At 39.7% G+C, this 15,714-nt stretch overlaps 1 protein-coding gene across 2 annotated transcripts in view; it reads right to left on the bottom strand.

The window, feature by feature from the left end:
• The window catches only part of PPA1 (inorganic pyrophosphatase 1), a 41,583-nt gene that overhangs the window by 5,058 nt on the left and 20,811 nt on the right, over nt 1-15,714 (bottom strand). For both annotated transcript variants that reach the window (XM_060768834.2, XM_067465698.1), the window contains exons 3-9: nt 14,713-14,766; nt 13,861-13,980; nt 12,350-12,436; nt 7,887-8,013; nt 5,268-5,395; nt 3,912-3,997; nt 2,204-2,273 (exon numbers count right to left, since the gene is read on the bottom strand). In XM_060768834.2, the coding sequence (XP_060624817.1) occupies nt 2,204-2,273; nt 3,912-3,997; nt 5,268-5,395; nt 7,887-8,013; nt 12,350-12,436; nt 13,861-13,980; nt 14,713-14,766 (672 nt within the window). The remainder of the gene's footprint in view (nt 1-2,203; nt 2,274-3,911; nt 3,998-5,267; nt 5,396-7,886; nt 8,014-12,349; nt 12,437-13,860; nt 13,981-14,712; nt 14,767-15,714) is intronic.

Here is a 15,714-nt window from a genome sequence, read left to right as displayed (position 1 = left end):
TTGATGTTAATGTTTCTATGCTGTACTTGTGTTTCTGTGGCATTGAATTTTGCCTTGTAAACCGCCTCAAGTTGCCGGACGGCTAAGAGGGGTGGTATAAAAATGCAGTAAATAAATAAATATTCTAGGATTGTTGTAAATGGATTCCAAGCCAAATCAGAACAATCTCTCACTCTGGTTTCACCATGATTTTTAGAATATGGCTCTAGTTACAGTTTACACATTATTCCATACATGACAAAGGAAAGGTTGCTTCTCTTAGGGTTAGTAGAAAACAGTGAAACATAGTGTGCTTCCTTTAACACAAAAATAGACAAAGAATGAATTATAGGAGCACAAAGAAACAGGGAATATGCAAGATTCATATAGGTTGTCCCTATATTGCAAATCAGTACAAAGGGTGAGCAGGATACATTCACCAAACTGGCTTAAGATGAATATCTAGGCCAGTGATTCTCAACTTGTGAGTCCCCAGATGTTATGGTCTTCAACTCCCAGAAATCCTAACAGCTGGTAAACTGGCTGGGATTTCTGGGAGTTGAAGGCCACAACACCTGGTTGAGAACCACTGATCTAGGTTGACTCTCCCAGAAGTTGACCACAAGAGTCCTACTGAAGCATCTATGTCATAAAGAGCTGTTTTCTCCATTTTGTTGTTGTTGTTGTTGTTTTGTGGTTTTCCCGTTTCCAATGTTGGCTTTGCATCCCAGCAACAGTGAAAGTGGAAAGCTTTCTAAAGTTACAAACCGTAACTTGAGAAGATGAAACACAGCTCTGCCTGTCATGTCAACAAAATTGTACGGCTCTAACTCATAGTAGCTTGGGACTGGAAAATAATAATACTTAATAGTTATGGCCTATATTACTTGCATATCTTTTCAGCTGTGAGCCACAATTTCAGAAGGAGAGCTCTTTGTAAGTACTTTATTAAAGCAGTCTTATGCATAGAAAAAATATGTACGGGTGTGTGTCATTTACATTTATAAAATATGAAGTTGAATTCTGTACCTATAATAAGTTCTTCCTTATTGTACATGATTTATTTATTTTTCTAATATACCCTGCTTATACTTGTTCCAAGGAAGGGTAATGAATTCTACGTAAAAGGGCAATCTCTGAGGCTAGGCAGAATTCCTGAAATTTCCTTGAAAGCCAAAGATTTGGGTACATAGTACGAGGGGTATTTTTTAAGTAAGGTCCGTTTTGTTGTAGACACTAGTAGTTCGCACGCATACCGCAATGAGCATGTGCGTCATGTACCAGCATGCCTCAGGAACAACTGTGCTCAGTTCCCGCTCTGTAGCTAACCTGTACGATTCTGTTCTGTGCTTTAAAAATGTTTAAGACTATCAACTCACCCGCCGCATGTGAGGTTCGCTCAGTGATACGGTTTTTGTCAGCAAGGAACCTGCCTGCTGCAGAAATTTATTGACAGATTTGTGAAGTGCACGGTGATACTGTTATGAGTGAAAGCAAAGTGCGTAAGTGGGTACGACAATTCAAAGATGGCCGTGACAATGTCCATGATGAGGGCCACCCTTCTTTGATTACAGACGATTTGGTGGCGTTTGGTGGCAGCAAGTTTTTATGAAGAGGGTATTTTAAAATTGGTTCAGAGGTATGGTAAGTGTTTGAACAAACTTGGCAACTATGTCGAAAAATAGAGTGAAGTATGTACTTTCTGAAAATAAATTTACTTTTTTGAAATAAACTTTCGTTGTGTACTTATGTTCAAACGGACCTTACTTAAAAATATTCCTTGTAGTCCTAAATGTTTGCCCCTGTCATGGTTCACAAGAATGAGAACTTGAAAAGCAAGTCGAAATCATGATTCTGAAACTGCTACATTCTGAACTTAACATGTTTGGTGGCTTTCCTCCTTTGAAGCATATAACGTGCACTGCTCTGCTTTTCAGAATAAATTTCAGAAACTGCAAGTCACTTCTGGTGTGAGAGAATTGGTCGTCTGCAAGGAGGTTGCCCAGGGGATGCCCGGATGATTTGATGTTTTTATCATCCTTGTGGGAGGGTTCTCTCATGTCCCCACTTGGGGAGCTGGAGCTGACAGAGGGAGCTCATTCGCCTCTCCCTGGATTCGAACCTGCGACCTGTCGGTCTTCAGTCCTGCTGGCACAGGGGTTTAACCCACTGCGCCATAATAACTCAATGTATCAGGGGCACAGAGTTAGTTGGATCTGCTTACCGATGTCACAGTTGATGCAGCAGATGTTTGACTGCAACAGAAGGAGCTGTCCGCCAAAGTTGTATTTGTGCTGGAAGAGGAAATTCAGTTACAAAAGGAGCCATGCTTTCCATCAGTCCATTGAATCTAAAAATCTTAAGAAACTCCCTGGTATGGACATATTTTAGATAAGTGTGTCTTTGACTTCACAATTGGTACAGATGCTGCATTAATTAATTATGTAACACAATTTTTGTCCCCGAGTTATAGATGTCATTTCCTAATTAGTTATATCATAAAACAAGGAAGATGTTTATTAAACTGCAAAAACTGTGTTTTTTGCAGGACATCTTGGAGCATATTTTGCTGTAGTTTTTCAATAAATATCTCATCGAGTTTCAACCCAATTCAACAAAGTTTGTGGCAACCATAAAAACAAAGTTTCTGGAGTATAACAACTACTTTCAAAGTAAGTAAAGATAATGGTTTCTTTCCCCTGATATTAAGTCTAGTCATGTCTGACTCTTGGAGGTGGTGCTCATCTCTATTTCGAAGCTGAAGAGCCGGCGTTGTCCATAGACTCCTCCAACGTCATGTGGCCAGCATGACTGCATGGAGCACCATTATTTTCCTGGAGAAATTGTACTATTGATCTACTCACATTTGCATGCTTTAAAACTGCTAGGTTGGCAGAAGCTGGGCCTAACAGTGGGAGCTCACCCCGCTTCCCAGATTCAAACTGCCAACCTTTCAGTCAGCAAGTTCAGCAGCTCAGCTGTTTAACCCACTGTGCCACCAGGGGTCCCTCAAAGTAAGTACCGGATTTTCTGGCATATAAGACGACCAACTTTTCCAGTTAAAATATAGAGTTTGGGATATACTCGCCGCATAAGACTACCCTTCTTCCAACGCACACCAAATAAAAATTTAAAAAGCATCAGATTTCATTTCAATATGTTAATTTTCCTATTACTGTCCCTCCTTCTCTGCCTCTCAGATCTCACACATGCACACCTGCACCTCTTCACTGCAGTCTTCAGGAGCGGGATCTGAGAGGCAGAGGAGGAGGTACGGTAATAGGATACAAGGGCAGGCCAGACAGGTAAAAGAGATGTGTTTTTCTGGGCCCAGAGCCACTCTATCTCTTTTTTCCATATCCCGGGCACCCCGGACGCCTGCAGCTTGCTCTGCCCTTCACTTACACCTTCCCGGTGAGGTGCCCCTTCACCTCACCATCGGGACCGCATTAAGTCTACGAATCCTGATGAATGGATTTTCTTCTACCGTACTTGTAAAGCATCACCCTTAATGCTTTCATACAGTCGCTGCATACGGCAGGGATGCGGCCACTGCCATTTTTAGCTCCGCCACCATATGCGGCAACCACAGATTCTCCAATCAGGATTGGAAGTTTCAGAATCCACTCTATAAGACGGCTCGCGGCGTATAAGATGACCCATGACTTTTGTGAAGGTTTTCTTGGGTTAAAAGGTAGTCTTATACGCCAGAAAATACAAGTACTGCACAATTAAACAGAAATAACACTCTCAAACCAGGTGTTGTGATAGATAGGCATAGTGTTGTGATAAATAGGTACAGTGTTGTGATAGATAGGTATAGTGTTAGATAGATAGGTATAGTGTTACTATACCTAATATTTGTATTTCTATTATTGAGAAAAGATTCAATTTCTTTGAAAGCAGTAGCATTGAAAGCAATGCTAACTTACCAGCAAATCTCTCCTCCATCTGTGTTTTTAGTTACTAGCGCCTTCCAAAATTCATGTGTGCTTTTGATAACATCAATGGCAAAGTCCTAACATTGAGAAAGGAAAACAAGTTCAATGCCTGTCCTCGGTGGTTGTGTTGCAACCATGCAGTGTGTTTAGTAAAATGCATTTTTCTCATTTATTAAAACCTAGGCCACATCTAGAGAAGATCACAGCCTACCCCATTCCAGTTTTTCCCCCTAAAATAATCTACTCTCTACCTATATTTTATGTTTCATATTCTTTGACTTGTGGAAACTCTTTCTCCTTTAACTATTAAAATGGCATTGCCAATCAATTGGCTTTTCAAACAAAAGCCTCTTTAGAAGTGAGCAAAGGATCCAAGGCCAGCAATACAAACTTCACCCACTGATCCATTTCCAGCCATGATGATACCCATGCAAAGGACTATTTAAACATTCACACCTACCTCTAACATGCAAGAGTTCTTTCTCCCACCCCGGACATATGTATCAACCCAATTTTCCTATTTTCCAACAGACCCTTCAACCTCTGAGGATTCCTGCCATAGATGCGGGCAAAACGTCAGAAGAGAATGCTTCTGGAACATGGTCATACAGCCCGAAAAACTTACAACAACCCAGTGATTCCAGCCATGAAAGCCTTTGACAATACAAAGGACTATTTATTTACACATGGAAATATCAATATAGGGGACAGAATGGGAATCGTATGATCATCCAGGAGTTGCACTGCAGCTCCTAGCATTCTTCACTCATGGCAATGCTGGCTACAGCTAATGACACTTAACACAATCCAGGGAGATATATGAGCCCAAGGCTTATTTTGAGATGATTTTCAACATTAAACAAGCTATAGTGGTTCAAACTGCAGTTGTTCCCCCCTCCCCACCAACAATAACAACAAAAAAGGCCGTCCTAAGTCCCTCTGCGGAGGTTAAGATAGGACGGGATATAAAATCCCGAAATAAATAAATAAATAAATGCCAAAATCAAAACTAAAAGTAACACAATGTCACATGTTGTCATGCAAAGACAAAATTTGCCCCTCGCCCTATGTTTTCTTCAGCTAGTTATGCCTAGCGTAGACTGAATATCAGGACATTTTGATTGAGTTAATAGGTCAATAATTTAGACAAAAAATGCTCTCTCTGAGCAACTGATACCACAGAGTAAGCATAAATGTCTCTGGCTTCCCCCAATATTAGCAGGGATTATGGAAACAGCAGATACATTGTTTATGCTTCCCATTGCTTAGGATATGCCATTCATATTGTTTAAAATATGCATAAACAATATTAAACATGGAGAACTATTAGCAAAGATAAGCACATACTCTGTCTTTAAATTCTCCATTAAATGCAAACTGGTTTTCCGGCTTCCCATCAGGTACTTTGTATTTTCTAAACCAGTCCACTGTAGCCTCCAGGTATCCAGGTTTAATCTTCCTGACATCATCAATATCTTAATTACATAAAAGAAGAAAAAAATTGTTCAGAATCTAATCAGAGTTTGATCTATATATTACCAACACACAAACAAATGCGAGCAGGCAGAACTCTAACCACATCTGCCTTTCCTTTAGATCGGTGGTTCTCAACCTATGGGTCCCCACATGTTTTGGCCTTCAACTCCCAGAAATCGTAACAGCTGGAAAACTGGCTGGGATTTCTGGGAGTTGTACGCCAAAACACCTAGGGACCCACAGGTTGAGAACCACTGCTCTAAAAGCTTCCATGAAATATGCAATAGAAGTCTAGAGAACTGTCTATAAGAAACAGATACATACCAGAACAGAGATGTATGCTTCATTTCTCTGTTATGGCAGGCAGTATCTACAACTTACTTAATACAATGCTTTTCTCGGTTAACCCAATGCAAAGCTTGAGAACCTTAAACAAAATCAGTCTTTAAACAAGAGGCTAATTTAAAACCTCTGTGCACAGACGGCCACAAACATTTCATCAGCTGGAAGGCTAAATAAGTCAAAAAAGAATAAGTCAAAATGCTATTATTATTATTATTATTATTATTATTATTATCGCTAGCTATACCCGCCACGCATTGCAGTGGCCAACCTTCCCTCCCTCTTTTTCTCTCACCTTTCTTCCTTATCTCCCTCTTTCCTTCGTTCCTTCCTTTTGTCCTTTCCTTCTCTCTTTTCTTCCTTCTCTTCGTTCCTTTGCTCTTTGCTTCCATCCTCTCTTTCCTACTTTCTTTCCCACCCCCTTTCTTTCTTTCTCTCCTTTCTTCTCTCCCTCTTTCCCTTCTCTACCTTTTGCCTGGGCACCGGCAGGAAGGGAGCCTCGCAGCCCTCAGCCTTGCTGGGCTGGGCACAGGGCAGGCGGGCTGTGCTTTTCGAAGGAGGCCTCGCTTACCCAGCACAGCCCCTTCTTCTTTCTGCCATGGCTGTGGGGTGCCTTCCTGCCTGTTTGCCGGTAGGGCACGAAGGCGGGGTAACATGAAAGGCGCCCTGCGGCTGCAGCAGAAAGAAGGGGCCAGTGCTAGGTGAGCAAGGCCCACCTAGAAAAATGCTTCCCGCCCCTGCTGGGCCCAGCAAGGCTGTGGGCTGCAAAGCTCCCTTCAAGAGAAGACAAAGTCTGACGAATGGTGCTCGCGTGGAGCAGCCACTTGCCCGCCTCACCAGAGAAAAGAAAGGAGGAGGGGTCCCTGTTTGGTGAGGCCAACAGAGGACAGAGACGGGGAGGGAGGTTAGGAGGGCCCACGTGAGGTCCCGGCGTGGCAGAGAAGGGCAGGACCAAAAACACGGCTCAATGCTGTGAGATTCTGGGATCTGTAGTTTGGCGGGGCACCAGTCCTCCTCGGCAAAGATGGCTTCAGCAAGGCCGCATGAAAGTACAGCTCCCAGGACCCCATCACATTGAGTTAAAAGTGGGGCCAAACTGCATCCGTCCTACTGTGTGTCTGAGCTGCAGCCTGAACCCATGGCTAAGCGTCTCTCGGTGCCAGCAGGGATTGCCAGCTTGCAACTGATAGTTGGTGCATTGTTTTCCTTCGCGTGGGGGGCAGGGGATATTTGCACATGTTTTGGGGGGTTTTAAGTTCTTTCTGGTTAATTTTTTTTTGGTCTTTTTGAGTGAAGGACATACATTGGTTTAGTTGATGTATTGTGTCCAAATTGGATGTCAATTCGTCCAGTGGTTTGAGTTATGTTAATCCCACAAACGAACATTACATTTTTATTTATATATTATTATTATTATTATTATTATTATTATTATTATTATTATTATTATATGTCTTACCCACCTCTTCTAGTGGCTTGAGGTGGGCAAGACATATAATATATATAGCATAATTAAAACACAAAAACATTATTAAAATTCTATAAATATATGAATTTCTATAAAATACGTATTAAAATACACAGATTTTATAAGGAAAGCACCACCTAATATGCAGATGTCATGACCTGGTGGTCCTCCAACCCATATCCATGATCTGCGACCATTGAGGCGTCTGCAGTTAGCCCCAGGCCATATCTCTAAAAAGTCAACACTTTCCTGGGTTTTTTGGTAGACGATTTCCACATCATAAGCCATCTTTACGTTGAAAAATCCTAGCATTTGCTTTAGTGAGCAAGAACAGCCACTGCTCTGGTTTCTGGAATTAAATGGTCGCCTTTCCAACAACTCTAATCAAAACACTTGGCCCGAAGCTCTCTCTGTCTGTACCATTACCAGTGACACAAATAATCTAAAGGAAGTGTTGCTTTGCTCAAGACTTAGTTAACTTGTGCACTTAAGGTAGGCTAAGTCGAGTTTAAAGAATTGCTCCTTCACAAGGGTCATGCTAGCAATGTCCCGCAATATTACGTAAATCACATTATGTCAGCTCTACTTCACACCAACTGAATTTTACCATCCTGGGAATCTTAATAAAAGGGAGAAGCAAGACTTAAAGACACATACCTCCTTACTTAGGTGTTACTTACTGTTAAATTTAGCAGCATCAGGATCTTCAACATTAATTGCAATAATCTTCCAGTCTGTTTCACCCTCGTCAATTAGTGCCAATGTGCCTAGGACTTTCACTTGAATTATTTCTCCTCTGCTGCATACCTGTTTGAATAGAAATGCTTTGTGAATGCAAGCCAGTTATAATAATAATATCAGTTCTAATAAGCTAGGCTTAAAATTACCACCTGGTTTAGATATCTTGGTAAGTCAGATTTGTCTGTTTTGACATCGAAACCCGGCACTCTACATATCTCTTATCAGACAAACCAATGAAATATATCGACACAAGGATTACTACTCAGTCTTGAAAAGAGACAAGGCAGGGGGCAGAATTCACAAAACAAATAAACCATGGACATACGTTGTTCTGTGACTTCTTCAATCACTCCCATCTGCAAAAGGAATGATTTGCTAACCTTCACCCACACAATAGCTTATTGTGGTGTCCAACGGTGACTACTGACTATTCAACACGATGGTTAAACTGCTATTCTGCCTAAGCTATTAACAATATACAACAGTCAAAGAGTTTCTGGAAAGAAGTGAAGATTTCATATTTCATCAGTATGCAAACTGTACAGTATGCAAACTTTTAGAACTGCAGCTACGAATGCTTATAACAATATCTTTTTATGATCGTTACATAGTCCACGGTATCAAGCTCTTTTATGGCCGCATTCAGGTTTACAGTCATAGACTATAACTATCCTCCCTCCTATTTTCCAGGCCTAAATACTATGCATTCAGCATAGGAGCTAGAACACAGATGGCAGTCAATCAGCTGCACATAAAGAACTAGCTGTCCCCTGCCATGCGTTGCTGTGGCCCAGTACGTTGATCTGGAAAATAAAGTAATGAGAAAGTGTTGGTTTCTAATATATGTAATTTCTTTATGTTTGTGGGTAAACAGCATTTCTTGCTGTTTCTTTGTCAGTGTTGATGTGGAGAGTGTCTGGTTTGCCTACCCTGGAACATGCAACATATCATTGTCCTTCTTTAAGGGTCTCTTTCAAATCTATGATACTAAATTTCTCTGTGTGTGAATCATATATATCTCTCTCTCTCTCTCTCTATGGCTGGATGGACTTTGATTATGTTTTCTTGCCCTGATGAAGGGAGTTGGATCGGATGGCCTTAAGTATTTTCTGTTGGTCATGGAGGTTCTGTGTGGGAAGTTTGCCCCGATTCTGTCATTCGTGGGGTTCAGAATGCTCTTTGATTGTAGGTGAACTGTTAATCCCAGTGACTACAACTCCCAAATGTCAAGGTCTATTTCCCCCAATCTCCACCAGTGTTCAAATCTGGGCATATTGAGTATTCATGATAAGTTTGGTCCAGATCCATCATTGTTTGAGTCCACAGTGCTCTCTGGATGTAGGTGAACTATAACTCGCAAACTCAAGGTCAATGTCCACCAAACACTTCCGGTACTTTCTGTTGGTCATGGAAGTTCTGAGTGCCAAGTTTGGTTCAATTCCATCGTTGATGGAGTTCAGAATGCTCTTTGATTGTAGGTAAACTATAAATCCCAGTAACTACAACTCCCAAATGACAAAACCATAATTTTTTGAGTGATGGTTACTCCTTGTGTTGTGAGACGTTTTGTTGCCAAATTTGGTGTGATTTTGTTCATTAGTTCTTTTGTTTATAAGGTATTCATTATGCACAAGGCATTTTTATATATATAGATAAGCTACTTACCATTGGTTTTGAATGGAATTGTGAGGGTTTCATGTTATAGATACCGAATTACTATAACAGGGGTATTTCAGACAGTAAACAATCAGGGCCAGCTAACATTTCCCAACAAAGGACTTTCAGGCAGGAAGCAGCTAGGCTTTGAAGCTGCAAGGCCATTCAATGCTAATCAAGGTGGCCAATTGCAACATTCAGACAGACAATTGATTTTATTTATTTATTTACTTATTTATTTACTTACAATATTTGTATACCGCTTTTCTCATCCCGAGGGGGACTCAAAGCTGTTTACACGCAAGTCATGGCAAAAATTCAATGCCAGTACAAACAATTACAATTATACACTACAATTAGACATAAATTAAATTTAAAAATGCATCCATGAGCAATAAAACAATCATTAAAACAATAAAACAAATCCGTCAAATCGCCATTCCAGTCATTGTCTTTCCGAAATGCTGCATACATTTACTTCTACTGCCTGTAGGCCTGGTCCCAAAACCATTATTTTAATTTTTTCTAAAAGCCAGGAGGGAGGATCTTACCTCATTTGGGAGTGTGTTCCATACGCGGGGGGCCACAGCCGAGAAGGCCCTGTCTCTTGTCCCCACCAGGAGCATCTGTGCTGTTGACGGGAGCGAGAGCAGGGCCTCCCCGGATGATCTTAGATTACGAGGTGGGATGTAGGGGTGGATGTGTTCAGACAAGTAAGCTGGGCCAGAACCGTATAGAGCTTTATAGGACAAGAGTTCTTTCTCCCACCCTGGACATTCCACATTTGCCTAGTTTCCAACAGACCTCACCACCTCTGAGGATGCTGGCCATAGAAACGTTAGGAGATAATGCTTCTGGAACATGGCCATACAGCTTAGAAAAATCACAGCAACCCAATTATAAAAAACTTTGTATTTAGTCTTTAGAAAGTCCAAATCTACATGACACTCTGATTACTGCAACGCGCTCTACATGGGGGTTGCCTTTGAAGACTGTTCGGAAACTGCAACTAGTCCAATGGGCAGCAGCCCCCAGTGGCACAGTGGGTTAAAGCACTGAGCTGCTGAGCTTGTTGATCGAAAGGTCGCAGGTTCGATTCCGGGGAGCGGGGTGAGCTTCGCTGTCAGCCCTAGCTTCTGCCAACCTAGCAGTTCGAAAACATGCAAATGTGAGTAGATCAATAGGTACCACTCCAGCGGGAAGGTAACGGCGCTCCATGCAGTCATGCCGGCCACATGACCTTGGAGGTGTCTATGGACAACGCTGGCTCTTCGGCTTAGAAATGGAGATGAGCCCCACACCCCAGAGTCAGACATGACTGGACTTAATGTCAGGGGACTACCTTTACCTAGACTACTCATTGGGGCGTCATATAGGGAGCGTATTACCCCGCTGCTATGTCAGCTCCACTGGCTGCCGATCCAGTTCTGAGCACAATTCAATGTGCTGGTCTTGACCTATACAATCCTAAACAGTTCCGGACCAGTGTAACTGTCCAAACGTATCTCCTTCTACGTCCCACCTAAGAGCTTAAGATCTTCTGGGGAGGCCCTGCTCTCAGCCCCGATCTCTATCACAAATATGCTTGGCGGGGATGAGGGGCAGGGCCTTCTCAGTGGTGGCCCCCCACCTGTGGAATTCACTCTCTGGGGAAATTGGGCTGTCTTCATCCCACCTCACCTTTAATAAAGTGAATGTGGGACCAGACCTTTGGGTAATTATATGGACTATGAAAATGACTATGATGACAATTGCTATGGTAATGGACTATGAATAAGCTTGATGAGTCTCCAACTACAGAATTTGGGTAGATAGCAGCCACCAGACTGGTATATTTTAGTAGATTTTAATTGTATTGACTTAATGTTTTTAACTACCGTATATACTTGAGTATAAGCCGACCCAAATATAAGCAGAGGCACCTAATTTTACCACAAAAATGGGAAAACATATTGACTCAAGTATAAGCTGAGGGTGGGAAATGCAGCCACTACAGGTAAATTTCAAAATAAAAATAGATACCAATAAAATTACATTAATTGAGGCATCAGGAGGTGAAATGTTTTTTAATATTTACATAAAACTGTAATTTGAGATAAGACTGCCCAACTCTGGTTAAATCATTACATATCTTCAATGTAATCTTACGTATCCTTCCAATAATAGAGTAAAATATTAAATATAATAATAATAAAGTAAAATAGTGGAAATGCAATAATAACAGTAATAACAGAGAATAATAAATGTAATAGAGTAAAATAATAAATGCAATAATAATAAAATAAAATAATAAATGTAATAATAATAATAAATAGTGTAAAATAATAAATGTAATAATAATAATAATAGGGTAAAATACTGTAAATGTAATAATAATAATAAAGAGAGTAAAATAATACATGAAATAAAAATAATACTAATAACAGAGTAAAATAATAAATAACCTTGACTCGAGTATAAGCCGAGGAGAACTTTTTCAGCCTAAAAAAGGGGCTGAAAAACTAGGCTTATACTTGAGTATATACAGTATACATAATTGTTTCTGTTTTGTATTTTATTATGTAGATATGGAATAATCAAATTGTTGCCAGCTGGAAGCTGCCTTAAGTCTCCCCCAGGGTGTTGAGAAGGGCGAGGTAAAAATACTCAAAATAAGTAAATTAAATAAAATGCACACAGCAGTGAAGTTCACAGACTTGGGTAACATTACAACACACATATTCTACCTCAAAAATTATTTTGCTACCTTGCTTCCAATTTCACAGACATCAATGGGATCGTTATCTCCACAACAGCCAGTGTTTTCATCTTTATGTGCTGGATCTTCCCAAGTCTAAAAAAGAACAAAATACTCTTTATTCTTTGCACAGAGTTAAGATAAATATTGAAATAAGTAGACTTAAAGCTACGAACAGCAAGTCAGACTACGGCTTATTCTCAAGTCTCTGAAAAGCAGAAGAACTGAAGGAGATCGTCTGGTCTTTCTAGCGGAATATATGTGACAATTTGTGCCAGGTACCAATGCATCTCTTATACATAAAGCACGTCTTTCTGCATAGGAATCCTGTAGGGAAATACTCATCCTATTTTGATATGCACTTATTCTTGATGCCATGTCGACATGAATATAAATTCACAAGAGTAGCCCTTAAGCCTCTTTAACAAAAGACTTTTTTTCTTTTACAAAGAAATACGGATGTGTTGATAATACTTCCCAGCAGGAAGCTGCAGTTTACGACTGCTTTAATAGAAACTGACCTAACTTCCTTCCGGGTCAAAGGCATGGTTATTAAAAACCTGGCAAAGAACGTTTTCATATTCATTATCACAGCCTGTCCTTTCCTCACACTGTCTGTCTCTGCTCAGCTGGGACTACAAAAGATACAAGCTTGGATGTGAGTGTGATTGAGAGAAATGCACAAGGAAAAAGCAGGTTTTACAAAGGTGTTGTGATGGCAGAGACTTTGAGTTAAAATACACGTTTGGAGACAATGCTAAAGAACCAAGATTAATAATCCCAACACCAACTGATTAGGTTTCTCAATTGTTAGACTGATATACCTGGTTATCTCTCTGGACTGTTAGGAACAAATATATGCCAATGCACAAAATATATAGCAGAATTTCAGAAGTGTTATTTCCATTGCCCCAAAACATCTACTCTTCCATAAATATATTGCTTTTAAACCATGATCTCAAGAGACCAAAAATAAGTAGTATTTGCTAAACAACATAAAGTTAAGGGAAAACTGTGTATCAAAATAAACAATGTAGTAAGCAATCTGAATTATATACATAACAAATAACTAGTATAGGAGGCTTGTAGAAGGTTGCTATTTCCAACATACATGTCTACTACCATCACAGCTTCCACAGACAAGTTTTTCTTCTTTTTTTTGATGACAGCTAAATTAGTTTCCCAAAATACAATGTTACCTAAATTTTTGTCAATAGTTATCTTTTGCTCACTTTAACCTGCATTAACTTTAGGAAGATTCTACATAATTTTACGACAATGCTATTATTATATGAGTTGTGTCCCGTAAAGCCACTGTTTTGGCTGTATCATATGAAGCTTTCTTATTGATAGCATATGCAGTACTTTCATTTTTCATTTTTACCCCAAAAAATTGTGAACAGTTGAACACAGATGCTATTTCTAAACAAATGTTTTTCCTCCTCTTTAGTGTTCTTGACTGTTGCTTCTAGAATCCATAAGAAACAAACAAGCAAAAAAAGCAGAATATAGTAAAATACCTGTGGAATAGCACCATAATTCCAGATATATCCCTTGTGAGGGAACACATTAGCAACGTAACGCAGCTTTCCTTTCTTCACATCTTGTTTAATCGGATTTAGAGGATCTTTGGTTGCAATCTAAAAACAGAATTCATTTAGCTTAGTAAAAAAAAAAAACACAACCCTAAAATGTTATTTTGTTTAGAGATGCTTCAAATTGATATTTCCATAGAAAAAAATCTATCTGGATTTGACTTCTCCAAAGTAAATATCTACAGAATTACAGCTTTAGAACACTTATAGAGGCTAAGGTTAGCACAGCAAGTTACATCGTCAGCTACAGAAAATCTTGCCAACCAGAAGGTTGGCAGTTCAAGCTGTGGGTCTAGGTGAGCTCCTGCCATCAGCCCTAGCATCTGCTTATCTAGCAGTTCGAAAACAGCAATCTGAGTAGATAAACAGGTATCACCTTTGCGGGGAGGTAAAAGGCGCCCCTGGCAATTTAGATCAGGAAGGTGTCCACGGACAATGAGCTCCTCAACATGGAAAAATGGAACAACAGTGCCTCCCCATGGCTGAGTCGAGCACAGCCTCCAGAGGAAAGCCTTGCCTCTGTCTGTGTAATATCTGTCTTTGTTAATTGTATAATGGCATAGACTGTTTGCCACATATGTAGTCTGTAATTTGCTCTGAATCCCCTCAGGGAGATAGAGCAGAATATAAATGAAAATTATTATTATTATTATTATTATTATTATTATTTTCTATACTTGACAACCCAAACCAAAACTGATACATTGGTTTCAACAAAGATGAAGTTAAGGCATCCAAGCCGTAACTTATAGATTTTAATTCTCATCAAGAAATTACCTCCATCTTAGCATTAGTCCATCGAGGTATTTCCACAACCATGTTGAATACATCCTGAAAAGAATAAGAAACCAGAAAGGTATATACTTAATTCTATAGAGCACAACACGACAAAATTAGAAGCGAACATCTGTGTAATGAACTTATACAGTTTATAATTTTCCTACTTGGTAAGCAATGGTTATCTTTTGTAATTCTTTGGATAATAGACCTTAAAGAAGGGGAAGTAGCAGAGAACTTTACATTCAAGTTGAATATCTCCCAACAAAAATAGTATATGTTGGAAGCAATGCTTTCAACAAGGTGATATATTGGGGCAGAGGAGGGTGATCATTACTTTGAGAAAAATACAAAAGGTGGCCTTTAACAGAACCAGTTTCACTGTGGGAAAATCCCAAAACAAACTCAAAAGTATGTGGAAACTCCAAACCGCAGTTGCTAATATAAACACATAATAAAAAGCAGTCTTGAATGCTGAAAGTCCTACTAAAATTAATCATTTTCCCCAGAACACTCTTAAATTATAATTTCCAGGGTTACAACATGGCTATTAGTTGTACCAAACGGGAGGATTCTTGCAGTTTTAGTCCAAATAGTAACTCTTCTAAACTATAGTATGATCCAGCTTCTGACTGCCCTTTCCACCATATCAACACCAATAAACATAGACAAAAACTCAAAAAAACAAAAAACTATGGTATTGCTTTCAGTAATGGGCAAAGATGTTATGTGTTTCACTGCTTTAAACTCTAGAGCAAAGGGGTCTAGAGTTACAGACTAAGGCGACAATCTTATGTAAATTGACTTGAAAGTAAGTCCCTCTGAAGTCAATGAGACACAGATCGGACTTTTTTTTGCTAGGGGAACCATAGTTCAACTACACTACTGTAATCTATCCTTAAGCATTCAAATTATGAATATGGACTACTACACTCACATGAGAGAATAATATATATTTGTAGAACATTTCATGCAATGATGGCCAACTGTTGAGTTACTATT

The sequence above is a fragment of the Anolis sagrei genome, chromosome 3 (assembly GCF_037176765.1).
Source record: "Anolis sagrei isolate rAnoSag1 chromosome 3, rAnoSag1.mat, whole genome shotgun sequence".
NCBI classification, from domain to species: domain Eukaryota; kingdom Metazoa; phylum Chordata; class Lepidosauria; order Squamata; family Dactyloidae; genus Anolis; species Anolis sagrei.
The sequence above is the reverse complement of the archived record's forward strand: the minus strand, read 5'-3'. Positions and strand labels throughout refer to the sequence as shown.